Source organism: Littorina saxatilis, linkage group LG12 (assembly GCF_037325665.1).
Source record: "Littorina saxatilis isolate snail1 linkage group LG12, US_GU_Lsax_2.0, whole genome shotgun sequence".
Taxonomy (NCBI): domain Eukaryota; kingdom Metazoa; phylum Mollusca; class Gastropoda; order Littorinimorpha; family Littorinidae; genus Littorina; species Littorina saxatilis.
In genome coordinates, this window is record NC_090256.1 from 63,874,196 (window position 1) to 63,897,793 (window position 23,598).

Genomic DNA, 23,598 nt, shown 5'->3' on the forward strand with positions numbered 1-23,598 from the left:
CTCAGTCGATCCCATGGTCTTCTGTGCAGCAAAGTCTGGGTTCGCACGCTAGCGTCAGTGCGTACATGAAGCGAGAGATTTGTTACAGTTTTGCGGTAGCTGCGGCCGTTTTTCAGGTAGATTGACACCTGCGAAAAACCAGTGCGTGTGTGTGTGTGTGTGTGCGTGTGTCACAAGACGGAAGAAAGAGGTTTCAGTTCAGTTCAGACAACTTGAGGAGGGGAGTCGGAAAGCTTTCCTGTCGTCTGCCTCTAAAAGTTTCCCTCCTTCAATACACAGCCGCTGCTGGCGACAAGTGGAGAACAGTTGCTTTTCGAGAGACTTCGGAAATCTGGTTAACAAACAGCTGGGGGGACCGGAACGGATTTTACTCTTTCAACTGCTGTGTTTGACTAGTTTTGGTCAAGGGTCGCAGGCTTTTTTTTCAAAGGTTTTTGTCGGAGATATATTGATGCGAGCTGAGCAGTCAGCTAACCAGACAGGTTATCTGAGTTGCGAACAAAATTGCCGGTTTTGTGTTCAAACCTTTTAGCAACAGAATGTCTGTACGGCTGTCTTTGTGTCCCTCTTAGGTTAGAGTTGGAGTACTGAGTGAGAGTTTCCCCGCATGTTGCTGTGATGGGTTTGAGGTTTCACGGTGACAGCGGTTTCGCTGTGTGGTGATACAGTTCTCTTCAAATAGAGAAGTTATTTTTCATGGTGTTCGGAGTTTCGTGCCCAGCCTGTGAGAGTGTGCATGTGTGATTTCCCAGTCAGCATCGGATATGCTTTGAGGAATTTAACGGATGGTTTTTTTCTACTTATTCGCGTCATTATCGCCTGTGTGTAAGCACATTTTTGTGTTGGTGTGTGCTTAATTTGGAGAAGTAACGGAACCAACCCGAGCTTTCCAGAATGGCTTCATCGGACAGAGTCGCAGCGTACCTCCTCTGCGCTTTCGCCGTGGTCCTGTCCTTGGCACAAACATCAAGTTCCTCCAACGAGTGTTCCTTCATGCGCTCCCACAAGGGCGAGCAGTGCGTGTACAACATCCACCTTAACCAGGACTCGGACTGTAGCCGAAGCCGAGGTCGGCGTCACTTCAAGCCCGGCTACCGCGACGACGACGAGGAGATCTACGACGAGAAGATCGACAGCATGGAGAAGAACTTCTCCGTCATGAAGGACCAGCACGAGCAGCGTCTCAAAGACTTGGAGGGCACGGTGCGCGAGCTGCTGGGCAAGGACGTGTCCTTCGCCTCTCTCGTCAAGTCCTCGGCACAGCTGGCTGCGGGTAGCGTAGGGCAGGGCAAGGTGGAGGTGTCGCGAGGCAGTGGGAGAGTTGACAGCAGTATGCTGGACCGCCTGCACGCGGAGTTCGACAAGCTGCGCACCGCGCTGAGGCAGAAGACGGAGCAGCTGTTCGACACGCAGGTCAAGGTCAACGAGACGGAGAAGATGCTGGAGAAGTCGCAGCTGAACGTTTTCAAGGTCAGCCAGGACCTGCTGCACGCGGAGAACCGGGTGGCCATCATGGAGCGCGAGCGCGCCATCCTGAAGAACCAGCTGAAGGACAGGTCGTACAAGCTCGGGGTGTCCTCGGGCAAGGCCTCGGAGTGCGAGGTGAAGCTGAGCGAGCAGCAGGAACAGCAGTTGACCCTGATCCGCTCAGAGAACGTGCTGACGGAAGAGCTGATGACGTGCGAGCTGCGGCTGAACATGACGAAAGAGGAGCTCGTGACGCTGGAAAAACGTCACAAGGAGATGAAGTCACGTCACTCCAGGGTCAAGCAAGTGCTGTCAATCCGCGAGAACGAGCTCATCGACTGCTATGCGGGTGAGTGGGGTTTTGTTTATTTGTTTGTTTGTGGGTTTTTGTGTTTGTTTGTTTGTTGTTTTTGTTTTTATAACACACACACACACACGCACACACGCACCCACACACGCACGCACGCACGCACGCACGCACGCACACACACACACACACACACACACACACACACACACACACACACACACACACACATACCACCACCACCACCACCACCACCAACAACAACAACAACAGGAGAGAGCGACGGAAAGAGGCGGAAGAAGGAGTAAGAGATATACGTGAAGGGAATTGCGAGTGGAAGGGGGAGGAGAGTTCGAGAAAGGGAAAGACAGAAAAGGAAGATGGGTGAGCAAGAGATATATACATGAACAGCAAAACTTCCACAAATCAGTGTTGCTTTTGTCCGTCTGTCCATCTATCATGCTTTTGCCCGCCTGTCTGTCTGTCTGTTTTGTCTGTCTGTCTGTCTATCATGCTTTTGCCCGCCTGTCTGTCTGTCTGTTTTGTCCGTCTGTCTGTCTATCATGCTTTTGCCCGCCTGTCTGTCTGTCTGTTTTGTCTGTCTGTCTGTCTATCATGCTTTTGCCCGCCTGTCTGTCTGTCTGTTTTGTCTGTCTGTCTGTCTATCATGCTTTTGCCCGCCTGTCTGTCTGTCTGTTTTGTCTGTCTGTCTATCTGTCACTCTGTTTGTCCGATTCTCTTCTCCCTCCTCAAACAAAATGCTCTGATATGTTCCTTTATTTGTAAGTCTTCGTCATCCAATTCGAACATTCGCCATTGCACGCCATGTTTTGCCTCACAACAGTTTAAACACTAGCAAATAAATAATTATTCTTCTGCGCAGGAGATTCGGTCTTTTGTTTATGTAAGTGTTGTAAAGCAGTGTTAAAACTATCTGTGCGGGTGTCACCGATTTTTGTTGTTGATTTTTTCTCTCTCATAAATTGCGAATTTATTTATGTCTGCAGCTGCAAGTTTCGAAATGTATGCTTTTCTACGGTTTCAGTTTTTGTTATTTGTCTGAAACAAGCACAGCACGTAGGGATGGGAGGGGGGGGCAGACAGAGAGACAGAGATGACAGACAGACAGACTGACAGACAGACACACAGACACACAGACACACAGACAGAGACAGAGATAGCGTGTGAGTTTGTGTGTATTTGTGTGTCTGCCCGCGTCTCAGAGCTCACATGTTACATGTCACTATTGTCGTGGTTTCGACCCCACCAGGTATTCATTTCCCAGAGTCAACTTTCTCCTCGGCGTCCGAACCTCCCCGTGTGTACGCATGCGCACGATAAAGACCCCAGGTTTACAGCAACAGTCTCATGGCTTTGAAACATGAACGCATGCATGCAGAAAAAAAGAAGAAACAAGTCGCGTGAGGTGAAATTACTACATTTAGTCAAGCTGTCGAACTCACAGAATGAAACTGAACGCACTGCATTTTTTCTCCAAGAACGTATAGCATCGTCAGTCCCCCGCTCGTGGAAAAGGCAGTAAAATTGAAAAGCCAGTATAGCGCGGTAGTGGTTGCGCTAAGAAGGGTAGCACGCTTTTCTGTATTTCTATTCTTTTTAACTTTCTGAGCTTGTTTTTAATCAAAACATAACATATCTACATGATATGTTTTTGGAATCAGGTAACGACAGGAAATACGATGGAATTGTTTTTAAAATCGATTTTGGAAATTTAATTTTGATCATTATTTGTTTTTTTTGTTTTTTTTATAGCTTATTTATATGTTTTTGAAATCAGAAAATTATGGAAAATAAGATGACATTATTTTTGGATCGTTTTATAAAACAATAATTTTAGTTACAATTTTCAGATTTTTAATGACCAAACTCGTTAACTAATTGTAAGACTCCTAGCTGAAATGTAATACCAAAGTCCGGCCTTAGTCGAAGATTGCTTGACCAAAAATTCAATTCATTTGATAAAAAAAAAAAATGAGGGCGTGACAGTGCGGCCTCAACTTTCACAAAAAGCCGGATTTGACGTCATCAATACCATATATTTTCAAAAAATTTTACAAAAACGTTTGAGGATATTATACTCAGGAACTCTCATGTAAAGTTTCATGAAGATCGGTTCAGTAGTTTTCTCTGAATCGCTCTACACACACACACACACACTCACACAACTCACACATACACCACCATCCTCGTCTCGATCCCCCGTCTATGTTAACCTCCCGCGGGTTAGTGGGAAGAATTTACCCGATGCTCCCCAGCATGTCGTAATAGGCGACTAACGGATTCTGTTTCTCCTTTTAACCTTGTTAAGTGTTTCTTGTATAGAATATAGTCCATTTTTGTAAAGATTTTAGTCAAGCAGTATGTAAGAAATGTTAAGTCCTTTGTACTGGAAACTTGCATTCTCCCAGTAAGGTAATATATTGTACTACGTTGCAAGCCCCTGGAGCAAATTTTTGATAAGTGCTTTTGTGAACAAGAAACAATTGACAAGTGGCTCTATCCCATCTTCCCCCTTTCCCCGTTGCGATATAACCTTGAATGGTTGAAAACGACGTTAAACACCAAATAAAGAAAAGAAAGTCTATGTTAAAACATTTAGTCAAAACTTGACTAAATGTGAAAAGAACTGATTGGGTGGCGCCGTAATGTATGGCAGCTCGCTTTCCTCAGGTAGAAAGCAACTCGGAGGTGTAACCTCACATGACTATATGATACGTTATCCTTATGTATCCTGTTATAAGCCCCACTCCTCCTTTCTTCTTTCTGCCTGTCTGCGAGCATGTAAAGTGTAATATTATGTCTCTGTTTTTTTGTCTATCTGCGAGTTAGCAAGCCCGCCAGCCAGACACAGAGAGAAAGAGACAGAGAGTTGTTGATGAAGAAAGAGAAGAAGGAAAAAAGGAAGAAGAAAAGGAAGAAGAAGTAGAGAGAGAGAGAGAGAGAGAGAGAGAGAGAGAGAGAGAGAGAGAGAGAGAGAGAGAGAGAGAGAGAGAGAGAGAGAGAGAGAGAGAGAGAGAGAGAGAGGAGAGAGAGAGAGTGAAAGATTGTGAGCGAGAGCAAGAGAGAGAGAGAGAGAGAGAGAGAGAGAGAGAGAGAGTGAGAGAGAGTGAGAGAGAGAGAGAGTGAAAGATTGTGAGCGAGGGCAAGAGAGAGAGAGAGAGAGAGAGAGAGGGAGAGAGAGAGAGAGAGAGAGAGAGAGAGAGAGAGAGAGAGAGAGAGAGAGAGAGAGAGAGAGAGAGAGAGAGAGAGAGAGAGAGAGGGCGTCATTGCGTCTTTCCTTCGTTGTTGTTGTCGCAGCAATTTAATTCTTACGATGTCATTGTATTGATGTGTTCTCAACATCTGCTGGAGAGCTTAAAATCTTATATTTTGACACGTTCTACTTGAAATCTAAATTTTCCCGGTTGTAAATCTTCATCTGATGTGATATCGTCACGCACTCCATCCAGCCTCATCATGCTGTACAAATAGAGAAACCTTCGTCTGTGAATGTATGAATGGCTTCAATGTGATTATTCCATGTTCACAAATGTGGGTCGACAGCGAAGCATTATCTTGGCAATATTGAATAGCACACCATTTTTTCTCTCATGAAATAGATAATTCCTACACGTGTTATTTCATTCATACTATATATGTGAGAAAATATAGTTGTTTTTGGATGGTAAGTACAGACACATAACAACTTCGCAAAATAAATATCGTGAAACTTTTTCGTTATTCACGCGCGTGTTATTTGTATTCAACTGATATGTTTTGGCAAGTGAGCCCACTTTTTGACTTGAAGATTTTTGTCACGGGAGTCGAGTGACAGTTTTTTCAAAAGAGGGTATAATTATATCGTCAAATCGTCCCTCTAAAAATCCTCCGAAAGCGGCGTATGGCTGCTTAAATGGCGGGGTAGGAACGGTCATACATGTACAAACCAACTCGTGCAAAAACGTGAGTGAACGTGGGAGTTTCAGCCCATAAACGAAGAAGAAGAAGAAGAAGAAGAAGAAGAAGAAGAAGAAGAAGAAGAAGAAGAAGAAGAAGAAGAAGAAGAAGAAAGAAGAAGGAAGGAAGGAAGGAAGGAAGGAAGGAAAGAAGGAAAGAAGGAAAGAAGAAGAAGAAGAAGAAGAAGAAGAAGAAGAAGAAGAAGAAGAAGAAGAAGAAAACCCTCTAAAAATAAACTTATTCGATTAAAAATGAAAACAAGTTTCCATAAAGCAAAACTGAGCATTATTTGCAAACACAAAGAAAGACCTATCATTTACTGATCTAGCGCAAATTATGTTGTATGTCTGTCTTAAATACTTTTGCATTGATGTTATGCTGTTCCGACCGAGGCCGCCCGGTATCAACAACGTTTGGACGAAGGATCGAAGGGGGGGGGGGGGGGATATTAAAGGCACAGTAAGCCTCCCGTTAACCATCACAGAGCTCCCCGAGCGTCTAAATACAGTACAAGCATACTTCCATTTGAACGCTCACCGAACGGGAACATCCTGGCTGCTTTCTGTCGAGCGTGAGACATTTTCAAAGAATTTATTTTCGTAGACTTGTTCCGTTAACAACAACGGCGCCTCGTTTTTGCGCTAGACCTAACTTTTAAAATCTAAATTATAAATTGACAGCTTGTTACACAAACATTCTTTAATCATAAAAGAATTCGTTTTTCATCAAGACAAGATCAGAACAATTCGAAGTTGTGAAAGTTTAAAAAAAGAAAAGCCCGGAAGCAGGGTCACGCAAGGGTCGTAGCAGACGACGGCCGGTTTATCAGTGCAAATCGCCGTTCCTCTCAACAGTCAAAAGCCATCGCTAGAGTTCTTGTGAACCACAGCCGTTGTTTCGTGCATAAAAAAAACGTGCTATTGTAGATAAGCTCACGTCGAGTCGCATTCAAATGACTAACTATGACGACTGCATTGTGAAAAGGGAAAACTGGATCACACGGGTTCACGATGGCTCAGGGGTAAGATAAACCACGCAGAAATAAATTCTTTGAAAATTGTTCGCTCTTTACGGAGGGCACCTATGATGTTCTCAATTGGTGAGTGTTTAAATGAAATGGTGTTTGTACTGTGTGTAAAAGCCTGACCGTATTTGTGATGGTTTACGGGAGGCTTACTAAGACAAGAGTTTATCAGAGCAGGAAACGGAGTGAATGCACAACCACATAAACATCTGTGAGAAAGAATAGCTCCATATCACAGCATAAACCACTCGTCTAACACTGCAGACGAATATAACTTCACTGAGTTACTCGAATGTGTCAGATATATCGGCTATCGTTCGTTTGAAGTTGACAGGAGAGTAACAAATGTACAAAACAATTGTTTGAAGGCAGGTAAGTACCCCACTTGACTACCGGCATTCGAGATTTTATTGAGCGGTGATCTTTTTGATAATCTGCTTAGCGCTTTTGAAAAGTGTCAGAGGTTATCAGAACATGAAACGTAGCACTTTTTTGTACTTGTTCGTATTCGAACATTCAGGTACTCCACGATAAAGAGTGGTTGACTGTTACCGTAAGAGTTCTGTTCAGTTTTATTCACCTATATTTATTTATTCAGCTATTTGTTAAGTTGTTTTGTTAGTTATATTAATATATTTTTGTTGGACATTTTAAGCATTTTAAAAGTTACAAAAGTTACATATACATGTATGTATTTACCAAAACTGAATGTATAACCGATTCTTCTGTGAAGATGACCGTTATAAAAGTTCAAGTAAAAGTGTATATATGCTTTGAGAACATAACAGTTGTTACATGGCTTTTCTAAATCTGCATAACATCACGTGGAGCATTGTCTAACCACTTTTGGTTGAAGAGAAAAAGAGGAACCGTGTTGGGGGGGGGGGGGAGAGAGATAGGGGGCAAATTGTGTGTCTTTTTGTTCAAAACGAAAATGAGCTCAAAAACGCAGAGACGTTTCTTTCGAGCGAAAGATGACGTGTGAACAGCGACGGCACAGTAGGCTATTCAGATTGACACACTTTCTGGAGAACCCAGTGTTCAGACACTGATGGAAAGAAGTCCTAATTTGTACCTGCACGCCAATTTGTCAGTCTCTTTATGTTAACCACACTAAAGTGTCAACGTTGGATCGAAAAGGCAGGCTTCACACAGACTGAAACGACTGTTGTTTTGTTTCCGCTTCGTGCAGCAAAGTGCTACAGGTCCAAAATGCCACGGTTGCCTACAAAAAGACAGTTTCAGGGGTTGTTAGAGCTAACAAGCCATGCATGTTTCGCGGTGAGAATATCAGTAGCAGGACAATAAACCGAGAGTGAGAAACACTGCGTCTGAAGTCGTTCTTCTTCTGTCGTTTTCGTTTGCTGCGACTCCCACGTACTCTCGCAGGCACGAGTGGGCCTCTATGTGTATGGCCGTTTTTCCCCGCGATTAGGTTTTCCTACTCTGATTCCGGGGGATTCCTTAGTCCATACCAGGATAATTAGGGATTTGATTTGAAATAGAAATGAAAAGACCAACGGAGAAGGATTCTCTCCGTCTTTAAAAAAAAAAAAAAAAAGTAGGGATGGAGCAGTCTGCATGCAACCGAGGTAAACAAAAAAATAATTTAAAAAAATAGAACAAAATACAATAGAGAAACCAAAGGGGAAAAATAATTAAAAAACTGTCTCTGCCGCCGTGTTGACATGATGTCCAAACAAGCACAGAAGCCGCTTAGACGGAACAGTTCCCACCAAGACGCAGTCTGTTGACAACATGCTTGGAAGGGCCCCACACAAATACGTCATCGTAAAAACGGCAGCGCCAAGACAGTTGACCATTCGTTTACGTCACGGCCGCATAATGAGAGCCCTTTGTACCGACAGGGCGTCAGGTTTCACGCCGTGGGGAAAAGACTACAAAGACGACAATTTGCGTCCTGACAGAGGATCCCCCTTCCCCCTATTGCCGCGACAGACACCTGAACCTGTTTCGCCTGTTTACTGCAAGACGCTGCACGAACTGACAAGGGCTTAGAAAGAGGAAAACGTCTATATTATGCTGTGCAGTATATACCACAGTTGGGTACCGACTGTCTTCTTTATTGTATGTAAGCGTATTAAACAAATATCCCTTGCTGGATTTTTAAGGTGTTCGCAGTCTTTTGCTTTTCAAAAAGGTTATGTTTTATTATACCTTACCCTTCCAACCACTTTTCAATCAGGTTCGCTTTTATATGTTGTATATACCACAGTGGGCAACACCTTCTCAGCACAGCAGGGTAATGTCTGTCTACTTCATTGTTCGCATTAGAACTGATTGAGAGAACTTGTCGGAAGAGATGAATCCAACATTTTTAATGAGAAAGGAGACCAGCTATAATCCTAACAACAACCACAGCATAAAATTCTAACGCTGACACAAACACGCGCGCGCGCGCACGTACATACACTCACAAACACAAACACACACACACACACACACACACACACACACACACACACACACACACACACACACATACACACAAATCCATTGAAACAACCCCAGAATCACTTATTCTATAGGGCTTAGAGAAACAATTTGTCAACCAGTAACGTACTCCGCACAGTAATTTGCCAACTTCAGCGCATTTGTGTTCCTTTTTCTCCTTTTTCCAGACCACAACTGCAATAAGAAGAGAAAGAAGACACCCGTAGCTGCCTGCTCAAATCTAAGTTTCCAATTTTATTACACCCACAGGTGCAAAACAACTCTCAGCGTAACAAGGGAGCGAACTGGGAAGCAGGTATAACTATGGGCATGGAAAGACTGTTTCCACTCTCTCTCCTTGTCTGTCTGTCTGTCTGCCTGCCTCTCTCTCTCTCTCTCTCTCTCTCTCTCTCTCTCTCTCTCTCACAGGCTCTCTCTCTCTCTCTCTCTCTCTCTCTCTCTCTCTCTCTCTCTCTCTGTCGTAATATCCCAACATTGAAGCACAGCTGTTTCACGTATACGTCACTCAATCGACATCATCCTTCCTGTACAGATTCGGACAAATTGACGAGAAGTTAAGACTGCAGAAAAAAATCGCAAAAAACAAAGCAACACGAATTCACTAATCATAGTAAAACATAACAATTAAAGAAACATGGAGCGGGGGAGTAAACGAGAGAGAGAGAGAGAGAGAGAGAGAGAGAGAGAGAGAGAGAGAGAGAGAGAGAGAGAGAGAGAGAGAGGAAGAGCAAGATGGAGTGAGAGAGAGAGAGCGAGAGGGATCAGGCATGGGAATTGTCCGCCAAACGACGGATTTCCGCCGAATTTGTTTTTTTGTTCCGCCGAAAATGCAAAAGTGTCCGCCGAAAAAATAAAGGGGGGAGGCACACAAAAAAAGCACCGGTTACTTTGGCCTTTGCGCAAAAGCCCGCGAAAACTTTCCGTACTTTGTTCACGCACTGCTACCGCCCGCCTCAGTTACTTGAACTTGTATGTTTGAAAGTAAACCAGATTGCACAGATTGTGTTACAAGTTACATGTTCCTGTTTGTCTCAGATCAATTTTTTTAACAAATTTAAACCATATAATACATGTATATATTTTTTTCTTCAAAAAAGCAAAAATTGGTACATTTTTGTACTAAAAACTCTGATTCTAAGAACAGAATTTAATGGCAAACTTGGAGCTCAGATGACACCAGATTGCACCATCTGGGTTCTTTGGAGAAAAAAAATTTCCGGGGGGGCATGCCCCCGAAACCCCCAGGTAAGGCTAGGCGCATCGCGCCGTCGACATGACGCTTCGCGTCTTCAGTTATAAATTTTCCGGTTTTTTTACAATTTTCAATTCCCATGCCTGGGGATAGAGAGAGAGTGAGAGAGACTGAGAGAGAGGGAGAGAGAGAGGCAGGCAGACAGACAGACAGACAAAGAGAGAGTGTGGCAACAATGTCCTTACACCTGAGACAATGAAAAATTATGTTTCAACAACAAACAAACAAACAAACAAACAAACCCATTCCGAAAGTTTTTGTTTATGTTTTGTTCTTGACCAACCGACTGTATTTTTGATAAATTAAAATATGTGCCGATAAACACACCTTATTTTTCTTTAAGCTAATTATAGAGAAGCGTTGTGCAGCAGTGGTTTCTGATGGTGATGATAACGGAGAAGAAGTCTGACGGCTCAGTGGCTGTATCGGAAGATAATCGGTCGCACGGCCTTCACGGTGGTTACGTACCTCTCCGGGTGTTTTTTGTGTGCTGTAGGTGAAAGATTAGGCACACAAAAAAAAGTTGTATGTTTCTGGTAACATGGCTAAAAAAAATAGGGTAGGTAGGTAGGGATTTTTTTTTGGTTTTTTTGTCAGAGTAGAAAATAACTATACAGTGACGCAAAGAGACTTGACTTACTATACAAAGAGAAAGACAACACATTACAAAACAAATGAGACAAAAGGGATGTGGGGTTATCCCCCTTGTGTCGTCTGCCGTCTGGTACTTTCGTTTTGACGCTTTTTTTTTCTCTTTTTTTTTTTTTTTTTTTACAAATGCAATAAAAAAAAAAAGGTCTAGGGTCGGCGGGGAAAAAACTAGGTAGGGTCGGGTGACCAGAAACATACAACTTTTTTTGTGTGGCCTTATCTTCGTTAAAGGTACATTCCTTCTCGTGTTAGCGACCGTGTTGAACAGCACTAAACTGTTCAGCTTTCTTCTCGGAATAAGAGCATTCTCTCATGTAAACGCGTGCAGCAAATCACCGGCACGGTTGGCCTAGTGGTAAGGCGTCCGCCCCGTGAGCGGGAGGTCGTGGGTTCGAACCCCGGCCGGGTCATACCTAAGACGTTAACATTGGCAATCTAGTGGCTGCTCCGCGTGGCGTCTGGCATTATGGGGTTAGAGCTAGGACTGGTTGGTCCGGTGTCAGAATAGTGTGACTGGGTGAGACATGAAGCCTGTGCTGCGACTTCTGTCTTGTGTGTGGCGCACGTTATATATGTCAAAGCAGCACCGTCCTGATATGGCCCTTCGTGGTCGGCTGGGCGTTAAGCAAACAAACAAACAAACAAACAAACAAAGCGTGCAGCAGAGTCTGGCTGCTTCTTGTGCAGAATGGGAATGTTGTTGAATTTATTTCGATAGTGACAGCTATGTCAATCTGTTGGGCGGATTTAGCGAACGATTTCAAATTTGTACAGAATGCAGCCACGATGATGTTGATGTTTGGTGTGTGTCTAAGTCAAAGAATGCTTTTATTCCACGTGAAAGCCTGGACAATACAAACCTTAAAACACACTTTTTCACACAGTATTTTGATTCATTTGTATTTCAATATGGTGCATTTTTGATCAGGTGTTTGAATGTTTGAATGTTTTGCCTGTGTTAGTATGCTTGCAGCTTGTAGTGCTTCGTTGTTCACTTGTGTGCTTGAATGCTGCTGCACATGGTTTTTTTCGCTTTGCTTTGTATGTATATGTATGTTTTTTTCATTGTAAAGCGCTTAGAGAACGTAGAGCGCTCTATAAATCTCCCATATTATTATTATTATTATTATTATTATTATTATTATTATTATTATTATTATTATTATTATATATGTGGAATTTAATGTTATTGAACGCGAGATGGGCGGTTCCAACAACCTACCTTTCTTGTTTTTTGATTCACACTTACCACAGTTGTTTAATACAAAATGAAAAGATTCAGTAATCATTCTTTCCACAGTTGTTGGAGGTAAAACGGTATCTGTAACGATAGGACATCCTCATACCCAGCCAACACTGTCGACCCTACATTGCAGGTGACTTCACGTGAGAGGGGTTGTTTCAATGACGAACAACAAAAACAACGCAACATGTCCTTTATTGGGAGGTGCCCTCTCATCGGAGGTGTTTAACATTACGGGAACCTCTGTGCAGGATTGTATCAATGGTTGTTTCAATGACGAACAAAAGAACAACGCAATATGTCCTTTATTGTGATGTGCCCTCTCATCGGAGCTGTTTAACATTACGGGAACCTCTGTGCAGGATTGTATCAAGGGAGCATAAAATCCGGCATGCAGAGTAGTCAGGCAGACGAGAAAAGGGACACGGACATACAATCGCGAACTGTTGAGAGTCGGAACGACCTCGGAAAAAAGCCACCGCGAAAGAACATAAGGATATGATATACGAAGGCCACGAGGCCGAAATATTGGTGAAAACGTGAAGGCTTATTTTGGTTATTTTTTCCATATTTGTTTATATAATTATATACTTGTATATATATATTTTTTTTTAACTATGAGATTAAGACCAAAGTTCAAGTTGAATGGTGAGGTTATATCCCCCTTAAAAGTGGCATTCATTTAAAATAAAAGCGATTGCTGTTCTTGCAAACGACAACAAAAACATAAATGAAGTCAATGTCGCTTTAACCACGTCCCACATGGTAATGCCCCTTGGGCGTCTTTGGGCTCACTTTGCAAGAAAACCTTTTCAAGTTGCCGTCTAAAGACCCGCTTTAAAACTGAGTAACCTTCAGCTTTGAGCGTTTCAATCTGCGAGCCTATTAGCTGTATCTATTCCAATTAACGTTAATTTGATCCTGCGGGTTCAGTTGTTGGCTTTGCTGACGAGGATGTGAATTATCTGAAAGTACTTCACGGTTTTACTCTTGAGCCAAAATCTAGTTCATAGGGTCATAAAAAGATCACTTAATGGCTGGCTAATGAGATCATTGCCACGTGTGTGTGTTAAGGGGGTTGAGATGAAGGGAGGAGTGTGTGTGTGTGTGTGTGTGTGTGTGTGTGTGTGTGTGTGTGTGTGTGTGTGTGTGTGTGTGTGTGTGTGTGTGTTTCGATTATACGACACTCCTTCCTGATTGAGGGAGTGCGAACAAGCGTTAGCCCATGCATACTCTCTCTATCTCTCTCTCTCTCTCTCTCTCTCTCTCTCTCTCTCTCTCTCTCTCTCTCTCTCTCTCTCACTCTCTCTCTCTCTCTCTCTCTCTCACTCTCTCTCCATACCCCCAAGACTCTTAGTCTCTGCTAAGACATGCTTACAAAGGCAACATTCAGATCCACAGCTGCGTGGCAAATCACGGAAGCGGAAACGTGCTTGCGGCAGGAAATCCATAACATAGTAAGCTGTGCGTAGAGTAGTGTTTTCAATAAATCAGTGCTGAAAGTTCAGGTAAGGGGGCCCTCCGGCACGCAAAGGCATTCCTCACCTGTGTTTACAAATAAGCACTACAAGTTGCTGTGTTGTTCTTTAATCTCCTGCTTCATCATTGTCATCGCTCCACTGCAATCCGGCATAACCACTGGCTATACTCTTTGAGATCCCTTTCCTTTTTTCATTGCCTCTGTTGCCTTTCAGCCGTAGGGTTCTTGCGAGTTCTTTGTGCGTTCCTCTTCACAGTTCCTCTGGTTTTCAGGGTCAATGCTCGTATAAGACGACTCCACGGCCAGACCTGTATGAGATACTGTTCCAGGGTATGCCGAATTCGCTGTGAGTTCATACGATGTTTGAGGTTTTGCGACATTTTCTTTGCCGTTTCATGGCTTGTTGTAGATTACTTTTTATTGCTTTCATTATCTTTCCCCATGTTTTTGTTCGTTTATATTTTGTCGAAAAGGGACTGGCTGTAGAAAAGGTCGTCTTGATATAAGCAAATGGAACATTTCGTAAAAATATGTTCTCTCTGTCCCCGTCTGTCTCTCTCTTACTCTCTCTCCCTCTCTCTCTCTTTTTCCTTTTCTCTCTCACTCCATCTCTCTCTCTCTCTCTCTCTCTCTCGTACCCTCTCTCTCTCTCTCTCTCTCTCTCTCTCTCTCTCTCTCTCTCTCTCTCTCTCTCTCTCTCTCTCTCTCTCTCTGTGTTTGCGTTAGAGCGTGTGTGTGTGTGAGTGTAACTGTGCATAATAACCTTGTATTGATAGCGTGGCCCTAACACCTCCATCTTCAAGGTTAAGGAAAAAGATGTTAAAGTCTACAAAAATAGCTTTCCGGGGTCGGGATCTTAACTGTCAGCCGTTATAATGGTGAAACATTTCAAATGTATGCAAGTGGGTTGCTAGGTCACGACCGTAAAAGGCAAGACTGGTGACAAGGACAAGTGTTTTGCAACATCTTTCTGTTAGACATCGCTAACGTGTGAAGGCCGTGTCTCGCTTTTCGTGTCAAACTATCTCTGACGCATTATATTATGATATCTTTCCCTTTGTGATGCTGCCGCTGCATTTCATCGTATTCACTTCAGACGCACAGACACGGGTTGCAAGCGTAGAGAGACAGACATATGGACAGACATGTAGGCACAGTAGCACAGACGCATATCCTAGTCTGAGGGATTTACCGTTCGTTGTAGCAAAACAAAACGGTTCTGCTCTCTAAAATGACAGGCGCACAGAGAACATGTTACCAGCAAACGGTAGTTGTCTCTGTTCGAATGAATGTAAAACCCACTAAAAATTCAAAATTGTTTGAAAATGTCTGTGTCTCAGCAACAAAGCCAAGGGTCAAGCTCCTATTGATTATTTCGTTCCTGTTGTGATTGCTTTGATTGACAAGGTAGTATATTCTTTTTAAACATTCGCCTTTTGAAAAGAACCGATGAATATTTGGAAGTAAAGTCTACAGTTAATGATATTAGCAACTATTTAGGACATAATAGTGATAAGCTATACATATGAAAATATGACAAACAAGCAGATAGAATAGAACGGAACGCCGCAAAAGGGATGTTGGGGGTGGGGTCGGGTGGGGGGGGGGGGGGGGGGGGCTGTGATGGAAGGTAACAGCAAGATTTGCGGGCGGCTGGTTCTTTCGGGTCCTGTCCCATTGCTTAACTTTATAGGTTTGTAACGAGCAGTTTGCGGGACGTACAGCTCATCCAAAGTACAAAACTGCGATTGTCGTATATTTATGAGTTGCTTGCTTTCACCAGATACAATGCTGCGTGGTACTTTTCAAGGCTGGTATAGTTGTGTGGGTATTTGAAAAGCAGACCTGGCCTACAAATCTGTCGTAAAGGACTATACACTCGTAGAAGTCGGCATGAGCGCAAGCCTCGAATTTCAGAGGTTCATCCTCCAGCAGAACTGTATTTTTGCCATTGTCATTAAGTAAAAGTGTGGTTCAGTGCACAAATGCCTCTTGAAATGACATTTGAAACTTTCCCCGTGTCTGTATGATATTAGATTATAAGATACATACCCATTTTTATGATGGGAATATATATCCATATATCCATTCATCGTCGAGTTACTGGCATTAAAGTTACAATTCCAACTTTAATAATGTTATTTGAAACGGATTGCTTGCTTTTGATGGCAATGCCACTCCGTAAAATGAACTTGCGCAATGAGTTTTGAAGATTCGTTTCAATGTTGTTCCTGTTTCTTGTCTCTTTTCTTGTGATTAACGTTAAAACGTTCATCCTTCCTGGAATGGGTAGTGTCAGTTTCAATGTTTTTAATCACACAGTTACTTCAACCCATATTGTATTTTCTTGTGTTTGTTTTTGTAAAACAGACACTTATCCTGTGATTTGTAGAATTGAAAAAAACACATACCAAACCAGAGAAACCCCATTTGAAATCTCGCTTGTACTCTCACTTTTACTTGACACCAAGTTGACTCAGCATTTACCCTATCTACACCCATCCGGCAACCCTGTAACCTCGTCTCATTTCATTTAGCATTTACCCCATTCACACTGGTACGGCAACTGGCCTGGCCTTGCCTGTCATAGGGTTCGCGAGATGGACAAACCAGGGCAATACATCACGTCCCAATGCCGTGCGAACTGTTCCGCATCTGAAAAACGACCATCAAACACGAGTGTCAGGAAGCCAGGGATTCGAGGGGGGGGGGGGGGGGGGGGGGGCAACAGAGGAAAATTGGCCGTCAGCGCCATCATCGCAATTGAGAACCGTCACTGACGCGGGTGTCTGTGTCTGTCGCCGGCACGGTTTTCAGTTTGTCGAGGGTTTAAAGATGATGAGCACCAACTAGAAACTTAGAAATCCAGTTATTCTAATCGGAATTCTATGTAAATCCAACCGATAGCGTCAGATTTATACAGATAATTAGCACCAACAAGAAACTATAATATATGAGATTTCCGTGCAAAACCACCGGGTAGTGTGTGTTTGTATACGCGGCACGATTCTCATTGTCGGATGTTTAAGACGATTGACATTATTACTAGACACTTCAACATTTATCGGATTTCCATACAAAGCAAACCGACAGTTTATTATGTCTTTCTGTGTTGTTAAGTGTCCACTCAATCCACTCAGTCTGGCTCCGCGACTTAGCAGTCAATGTCGTGAGTAGGGGGCTTATTAGGTAGTGGGCTGCGTCCGTTAGCTCGGGACAGACCCACTACTGAACACCGTCGAAGTGACTCGGCAGAAGTGCAGTGACATCTTCCGAGGGTAGCCCACCGCAGCGACCCGACATCCCCCCCTGGAGCGTCTGTAAAGTCGACAAGTCTGGCAGCGGAACGAAATTCAGATGTGGATTGAGCAGTGAGTGCAGGGACGGGGCGGTGTGAGAGCACAACGGGACAAGGAAGAGGTGAAAGGACGAAACAAAAAAAGAAAAAAAGTGTCCACTCTTAGCTCACGAGCACAGCCATCCCAGGTAACATTCAAGAACAGTGTCCCAAATTAACTCTCTTTGTAAACAGTGTGCCATGTTTTTTGACTTATCATGAAATAAAACGGTTGAGAGAATGAATCGCATCTGAAACTCAAACCTATTGCTTTTCTTCGCGATTTTATCTCAGTTTTGACACACTTCCACGGTTCTCTGTGTCTGAAAAGTTGTGTAGCTTCCAACAGCTTCCTTGAGCTTGGCACTCCATTCTTGAACAATACCGCGATCCAATTCAACTGAGCATCTTGTCCTGTTTCCTCTTACCCAATTCTCAAGAGTGGATACTAAGGAGCAAAACATTCAACACACGAACTTGAAGTTTATTCTACTGGCAATGGTAACTCTCACCTTAAGCGGACACAAAAAACGGACATCTGCTTTAAGAGCGCAATGATTAATTTTCCTGAGCATCACATATGGGGGTTAAATCTATGTTGGGGGTCCTTTTTTGAGGTTAGTGGAATAATAGAGCCGTATCATTACCCTGGTACACGAAGGTTAACGAGCGCAGATGAAAACCTAACCGTCAGTCATCAGCCAGGGTGTGGCTGCCACGCTACGGAGACTGACCCAGTTTGTGTGGAGTTAGACAAGGGGAAAACTTGTCACCGCTGTTTTTTGCTCTATTCAGTTTAAATGGTCTAAAGCCTTTTCTGTTGGAAATGGTTGTAATGGTTTACAATCTATGTCAAGAGAGGCTATTGTGGTTGGAATGGATGATAATGATGTAAATGCTTTGTTTCAAATGTGTTTTTTTACTGTATGCGGATGATACTGTGATCTGCTCAGAGTCTGAAAAAACCCTGCAAGAATGGTTAAACAAAATGCACGAATACTATTTAAAATGGCGTCTAAATATTAATGTAAACAAAACGAAAGTTATAGTTTTTTCCAGAGGTAAAATTAGAAATAAACCATTGTTTACGTATAATGGCAATTTAATAGAAGTAGTGTTTGATGTAATGTACTTGGGCCTTAAGATTAATTATAATAATACATTTTCAGTCGCACAGAAGAATCTATATGATCGTGCCTCAAGGGCAATGTTTGTTCTTTTGCGTACTTGTAGACAATTGTCACTGCCTGTGGACATACAAGTTGACCTGTTCGATAAAATGATTGCTCCAATTTTACTATACGGATGTGAAGTATGGGGTTTTGGTTCCTGTGAACTTGCTACTAAACTTCAATTGCGTTTTTATAAAATTGTTTTCAAACTAAAAAAATCAACTCCAAATGCTATGATATTTGGTGAACTTGGAAGATATCCACTAGATGTTAATATGAAATGTAGAATGCTTTGCTATTGGTATAAACTGATTAGTCCTATTCATAAAAATAAATTTTCAAGTATTGTGTATTGCTTTACTTATAAATTGTATATCAACAAGATGATTGAATCTAATTATTTATGTTTTATTGAAAAAAACTTAAATGAAATTGGTCTCTCTGGCCTTTGGACTTTTCAAGAAAATGTTCAATACTCAAGCGCATGGTTTAAAAAGAAAGTAAAAAGAAGCTTGTATGACCAGTATATCCATAAATGGTTTACAGAAATTGGAACAAAAAATATGTTTTGGAATTATCGAATGTTTAAAGATATTTTTGCATGTGAAGACTATGTCACACACCTGCCATATCAGCAATGTGTTTCAATGATGAAGTTTAGAACATTAAACAACAATTTGCCTGTACAGAAAGAACGTTATCTTAACATCCCGAGGTCAGAAAGAACTTGCACCAAATGTGTATCACAAGACATAGGTGATGAATTCCATTATTTATTTGTCTGTGATTTTTTCAAAGAAGAAAGAGCTGAGTTGTTACCACCTTACTATTGGAAAAAACCTAATGCACTTAAATTTAAAAAGTTGTTTGCTACTAAGAAAAAGAAATTGCTAAAGAATATTTTGGACTTTATTAATAGAATTTGTAACAGTTTTTCATTATTTTTTTACATTTTTTTATTTACTATATTAGCATATATCATGATTGTATTGATTGTATTTATTGTTCACAATGCCCCCATGGGTTATGGACTAATAAAACTTGAACTTGAAAAAACTTGAACTTGACTAAACGACTGGGGAGATAGCTAGCTCAGGCGGTAGCGGAGCTGGCTTGACTTTTTTTTTTTTTTTTTTTTTTTTTTTGTTAACAAATTTTTTTGTTAACAATATGGTTTAAACTGTTTTATTCAACGTTTGTGCATTATTTACAAAAAACGCATATTGAGTAAACAACAACAAGCATAATGCTTATGGTGGTGTTTACAGTTTTCTAGAAAATTACATATAAATGGCGGCTATTGTACAGTTTAAGCAAGCAAACATGAAAGGAAAATTGAATGAAAATTGTACATCAAAACAAAAATCCGTTGACTTGAAAACCAATATAGTCGCTATCGGCGTCGGTTCGAATCCCAGGTTCAGCGAGATATTTTTTTTCTCGGAGTTAATTTTCTACAGAGTGTGTTTGGTGTCTGAACACCCCGTGTGCACGCATGCGCATGATAAAGATCATAACTTACAGAAACAAATCACAGTGCTTGGACTCGCGTCTCAGTCTCATTATCAAGATCGTATCGCGACACTTTGACAAAACAAACCTAACGCCGCAGTGTGAGTCAAAGTATCACACCATATCTTCAGCGTATTGCCAAACCCTGTCCCAATATAGGCCATATATGGTCAGAGAGGACGTTAAACCCAAAACAGTCAGTCCAACTGACTCGGTGTGGTTCCCACTGACTACATGATGATAATCTTGTCAAGATGGCAGACGTTGATACTGCCTCAGGGCTTACTTATCCCGAACAAACTGTACAGAATCTCTTCCGTCATCTGAGCGTAAATACCGTGTTTTGTGGTATTATCAAGAGCCTTCGACACTATCGCGAGAATCTCTTGGCCAAGCTGTGTATAAATCCGTCCGACAAAACACTGAGTGGCTGTATAATGTAAATGTACTGAACACAAAGAAAAAGCGGACTGGTACAAGAGAATAAAAGATCGGAAGAGAGAGCTAGGTGTACAATGCCCTGAAGGCAGTATTGCCTATACAGACTTAGCTGTCGGAGACCGGAGCCGGAGAGGGGGTAAGGGGTGGGGGAACTGACTAAACTGACTGAGGTTCCTACTGACTATAGGACTTTTTCGTCTCGGGGTGGGGTGTGTGTGGGGGGGGGAGGGATGGCAGTAGTGAGCAGCACACCTCTTACAAGTATAAAAAGTTGGGCACAAAACTCTTTTTTTCACTTCTCTCTCTTCTTCTTTTTCTCCATTTTCTCCTTCTTCATCAACATCTTCTTCCTCTTCTGTCGTTCTTTTAACAAATAGCCTCAAGCTTCGCACAGAGGGGCAGTCCATTGTCAGAGGCAAAACAGTACAAGACTAGCCATCCCTCTTTGTTTACATTCCAGCGGAAATATATTTATCTGCTCAACAATAGGCAACAGACCTCCGCCGAGTGCGGCATATCTACAGAGATAAAGACCTTGTGGGCTCTCAGTGACCTTTTACACTATTCACAAAACAAGCCCAGGAAGAGGAAGAGAGGGGTGAATTGACTGAACTGAAAATGCCTGCGAAGATGAACACAAGGGCAATATTCGCAAGGGGCAGTCGATCTTTGTTTTGACAGCGCACACAAAATTCTTGCACTGGAGTGCAGGGAAGAGATTGTGCAGAGGACGGATTGCAATTCTGGCAGGCCATTCTATGCAACTTTGGACCTGCGATCGAGTGTTTGTTGATGATCGTGTAGGAAGAATGAGACACTGGTTGGGTCGGGTTTACCTTTGTAGTAGGCGGCTTTTAAGGCCATTTTGTTTAGAATATTTTGTTTAATTCAAGGTCAGTCGGTCTCTTTCGCAGAAACCATAGGAGCTTGCAACAAGTTGCCCAGCACGGTTGCAAATGCAGAGAGATAAGTAATCATTCTGTGACAGGGGAGACTACCGCTCCTTTCACAGCAGACTCTGCACCCGAGTTGTTGGCCTTTAAGTCAACACCGGTTGATTGTGGAATTCTGTTTGTGATGGGGTCTGGTGGTTTCCGATTGTCTGTATGTTCATGGAAACCTTCGGGTTTGCATAAAAGTTTTTATAGGGCAAAGAAATTAGCCCTAACATTTTCAATCCTGTTTGATTGCACTTCGCCTCCCGAGGTGATCGTAGTGTTACGGCACTCGGTTACAATTCCATTGCAATCGCGCCATAACCCTAACTGCCGCTAACAGCTTCACTCTTATTCAAGAACATAATGATAATAACTACTGTTCTGCTTTCCTCCTCATACAGCCTGTCCTTAACTGGGAGAAGTCGACTTAGCAAAGTATACTTCGCGGAGCTGGCCGCGCGGAGCTTCAGCACTGAGGATTTGGTAAAAAGACTTCGCGAAGTCTTCGAGAAGTCGACTTCGGGCTCAATCAGGGGCCGCCTTAAGTTAATGTTCAACTTTCCTTTCGTACATCGTTTTGATCGAAAGAGTGGAACACTCGTCAAGTACCCATAACGCCGCTGTTGCACAGAGTGATACCTTCATGTATGCGGCAACAAGCAACGTGCCAAGTCTTATCCATTATATTGTTTTAAGTCGTTGATTATAGACGGGCGCAATGGCCTAGCGCATAAGACATCGGTCTCCTAATCGGAAGGTCGTGAGTTCAAATCCCGGCCGCGGCCGCCTGGTCAGTAGGTGAAGATTTTTCCGATCTCCCAGGTCAACTTATGTTCAGACCTGCTCAGTGGTGCCTTATCTCCTTTCGTGTGTACACGCAATCACAAGACCAAGTACGCACGGAAAAGATCATGTAATCCATGTCAGAGTTCGGTGGGTTATAAAAACACGAAAATACCCTGCGTGCTTCCCGCCCCGAAAGCGGCGTATGCCTGAACAGAGGGGTAAAAACGGTCATACACGTAAAAACCCACTCATGCAAAAACATGAGTGAACGGCGTGGGAGTTTTAGTCCATGAACGAGGAAGAAGAAGAAAAAGAAGAAGATGGAAGAAGTTTTGTGTTGCTTTTCTTTAGTTAGTTGTTAGCCACATGCACACAGTTACTAACATACACAGGAAGGGACAGAAACCAACTGTAGCCAATAAAATTGGCATAATCTGAATAGTAACGACAGAGGCGAATAATAACAAGTCGCGTAAGGCGAAAATACAATATTTAGTCAAGTAGCTGCCATTTTTCAGCAAGACCGTATACTCGTAGCATCGTCAGTCCACCGCTCATGGCAAAGGCAGTGAAATTGACAAGAAGAGCGGGGTAGTAGTTGCGCTAAGAAGGATAGCACGCTTTTCTGTACCTCTCTTTGTTTTAACTTTCTGAGCGTGTTTTTAATCCAAACATATCATATCTATATGTTTTTGGAATCAGGAACCGACAAGGAATAAGATGAAAGTGTTTTTAAATTGATTTGGACAATTTAATTTTGATAATAATTTTTATATATTTAATTTTCAGAGCTTGTTTTTAATCCGAATATAACACATTTATATGTTTTTGGAATCAGCAAATGATGGAGAATAAGGTAAACGTAAATTTAGATCGTTTTATAAATTTTTATTTTTTTTTACAATTTTCAGATTTTTAATGACCAAAGTCATTAATTAATTTTTAAGCCACCAAGCTGAAATGCAATACCGAACCCCGGGCTTCGTCGAAGATTACTTGACCAAAATTTCAACCAATTTGGTTGAAAAATGAGGGCGTGACAGTGCCGCCTCAACTTTCACGAAAAGCCGGATATGACGTCATCAAAGACATTTATCAAAAAAATGAAAAAAACGTATGGGGATTTCATACCCAGGAACTCTCATGTCAAATTTCATAAAGATCGGTCCAGTAGTTTAGTCTGAATCGCTCTACACACACACACACACGCACACACGCACACACACACACACGCACATACACCACGACCCTCGTTTCGATTCCCCCTCGATGTTAAAATATTTAGTCAAAACTTGACTAAATATAAAAAGTAGTGAATGAGTCACTTACGAAGCACAATATGCAGCAGCTTCAGTATTATTGCCGAAGGATTATGAACAACCACGAAGAGAGCGGCGAAGATAAATTGTCTACATTAAAAGTCTCCATGCTATGTTCACATTCCGCTCTCACTATCAGTCTTTTGTCTCTTCCAGTTTTAACCCATTGTTGTGTGTTTGAGCAAAGAATGGCACAGTGTGCTGTGTGATCTGATATTTTGGCCCTGCTACGATGCT

At 42.4% G+C, this 23,598-nt stretch overlaps 1 protein-coding gene across 2 annotated transcripts in view; it reads left to right on the forward strand.

Moving 5' to 3' along the window:
• The window catches only part of LOC138982542 (myosin heavy chain, non-muscle-like), a 48,142-nt gene continuing 24,544 nt past the window's right edge, over positions 1 to 23,598 (forward strand). Inside the window, exon 1 of one of the 2 annotated variants that reach the window (XM_070355853.1) lies at positions 1 to 1,816. In XM_070355853.1, the coding sequence (XP_070211954.1) occupies positions 895 to 1,816 (922 nt within the window). In that variant the 5' untranslated portion in view covers positions 1 to 894. The remainder of the gene's footprint in view (positions 1,817 to 23,598) is intronic. The other variant, XM_070355852.1, reaches the window with a different exon arrangement.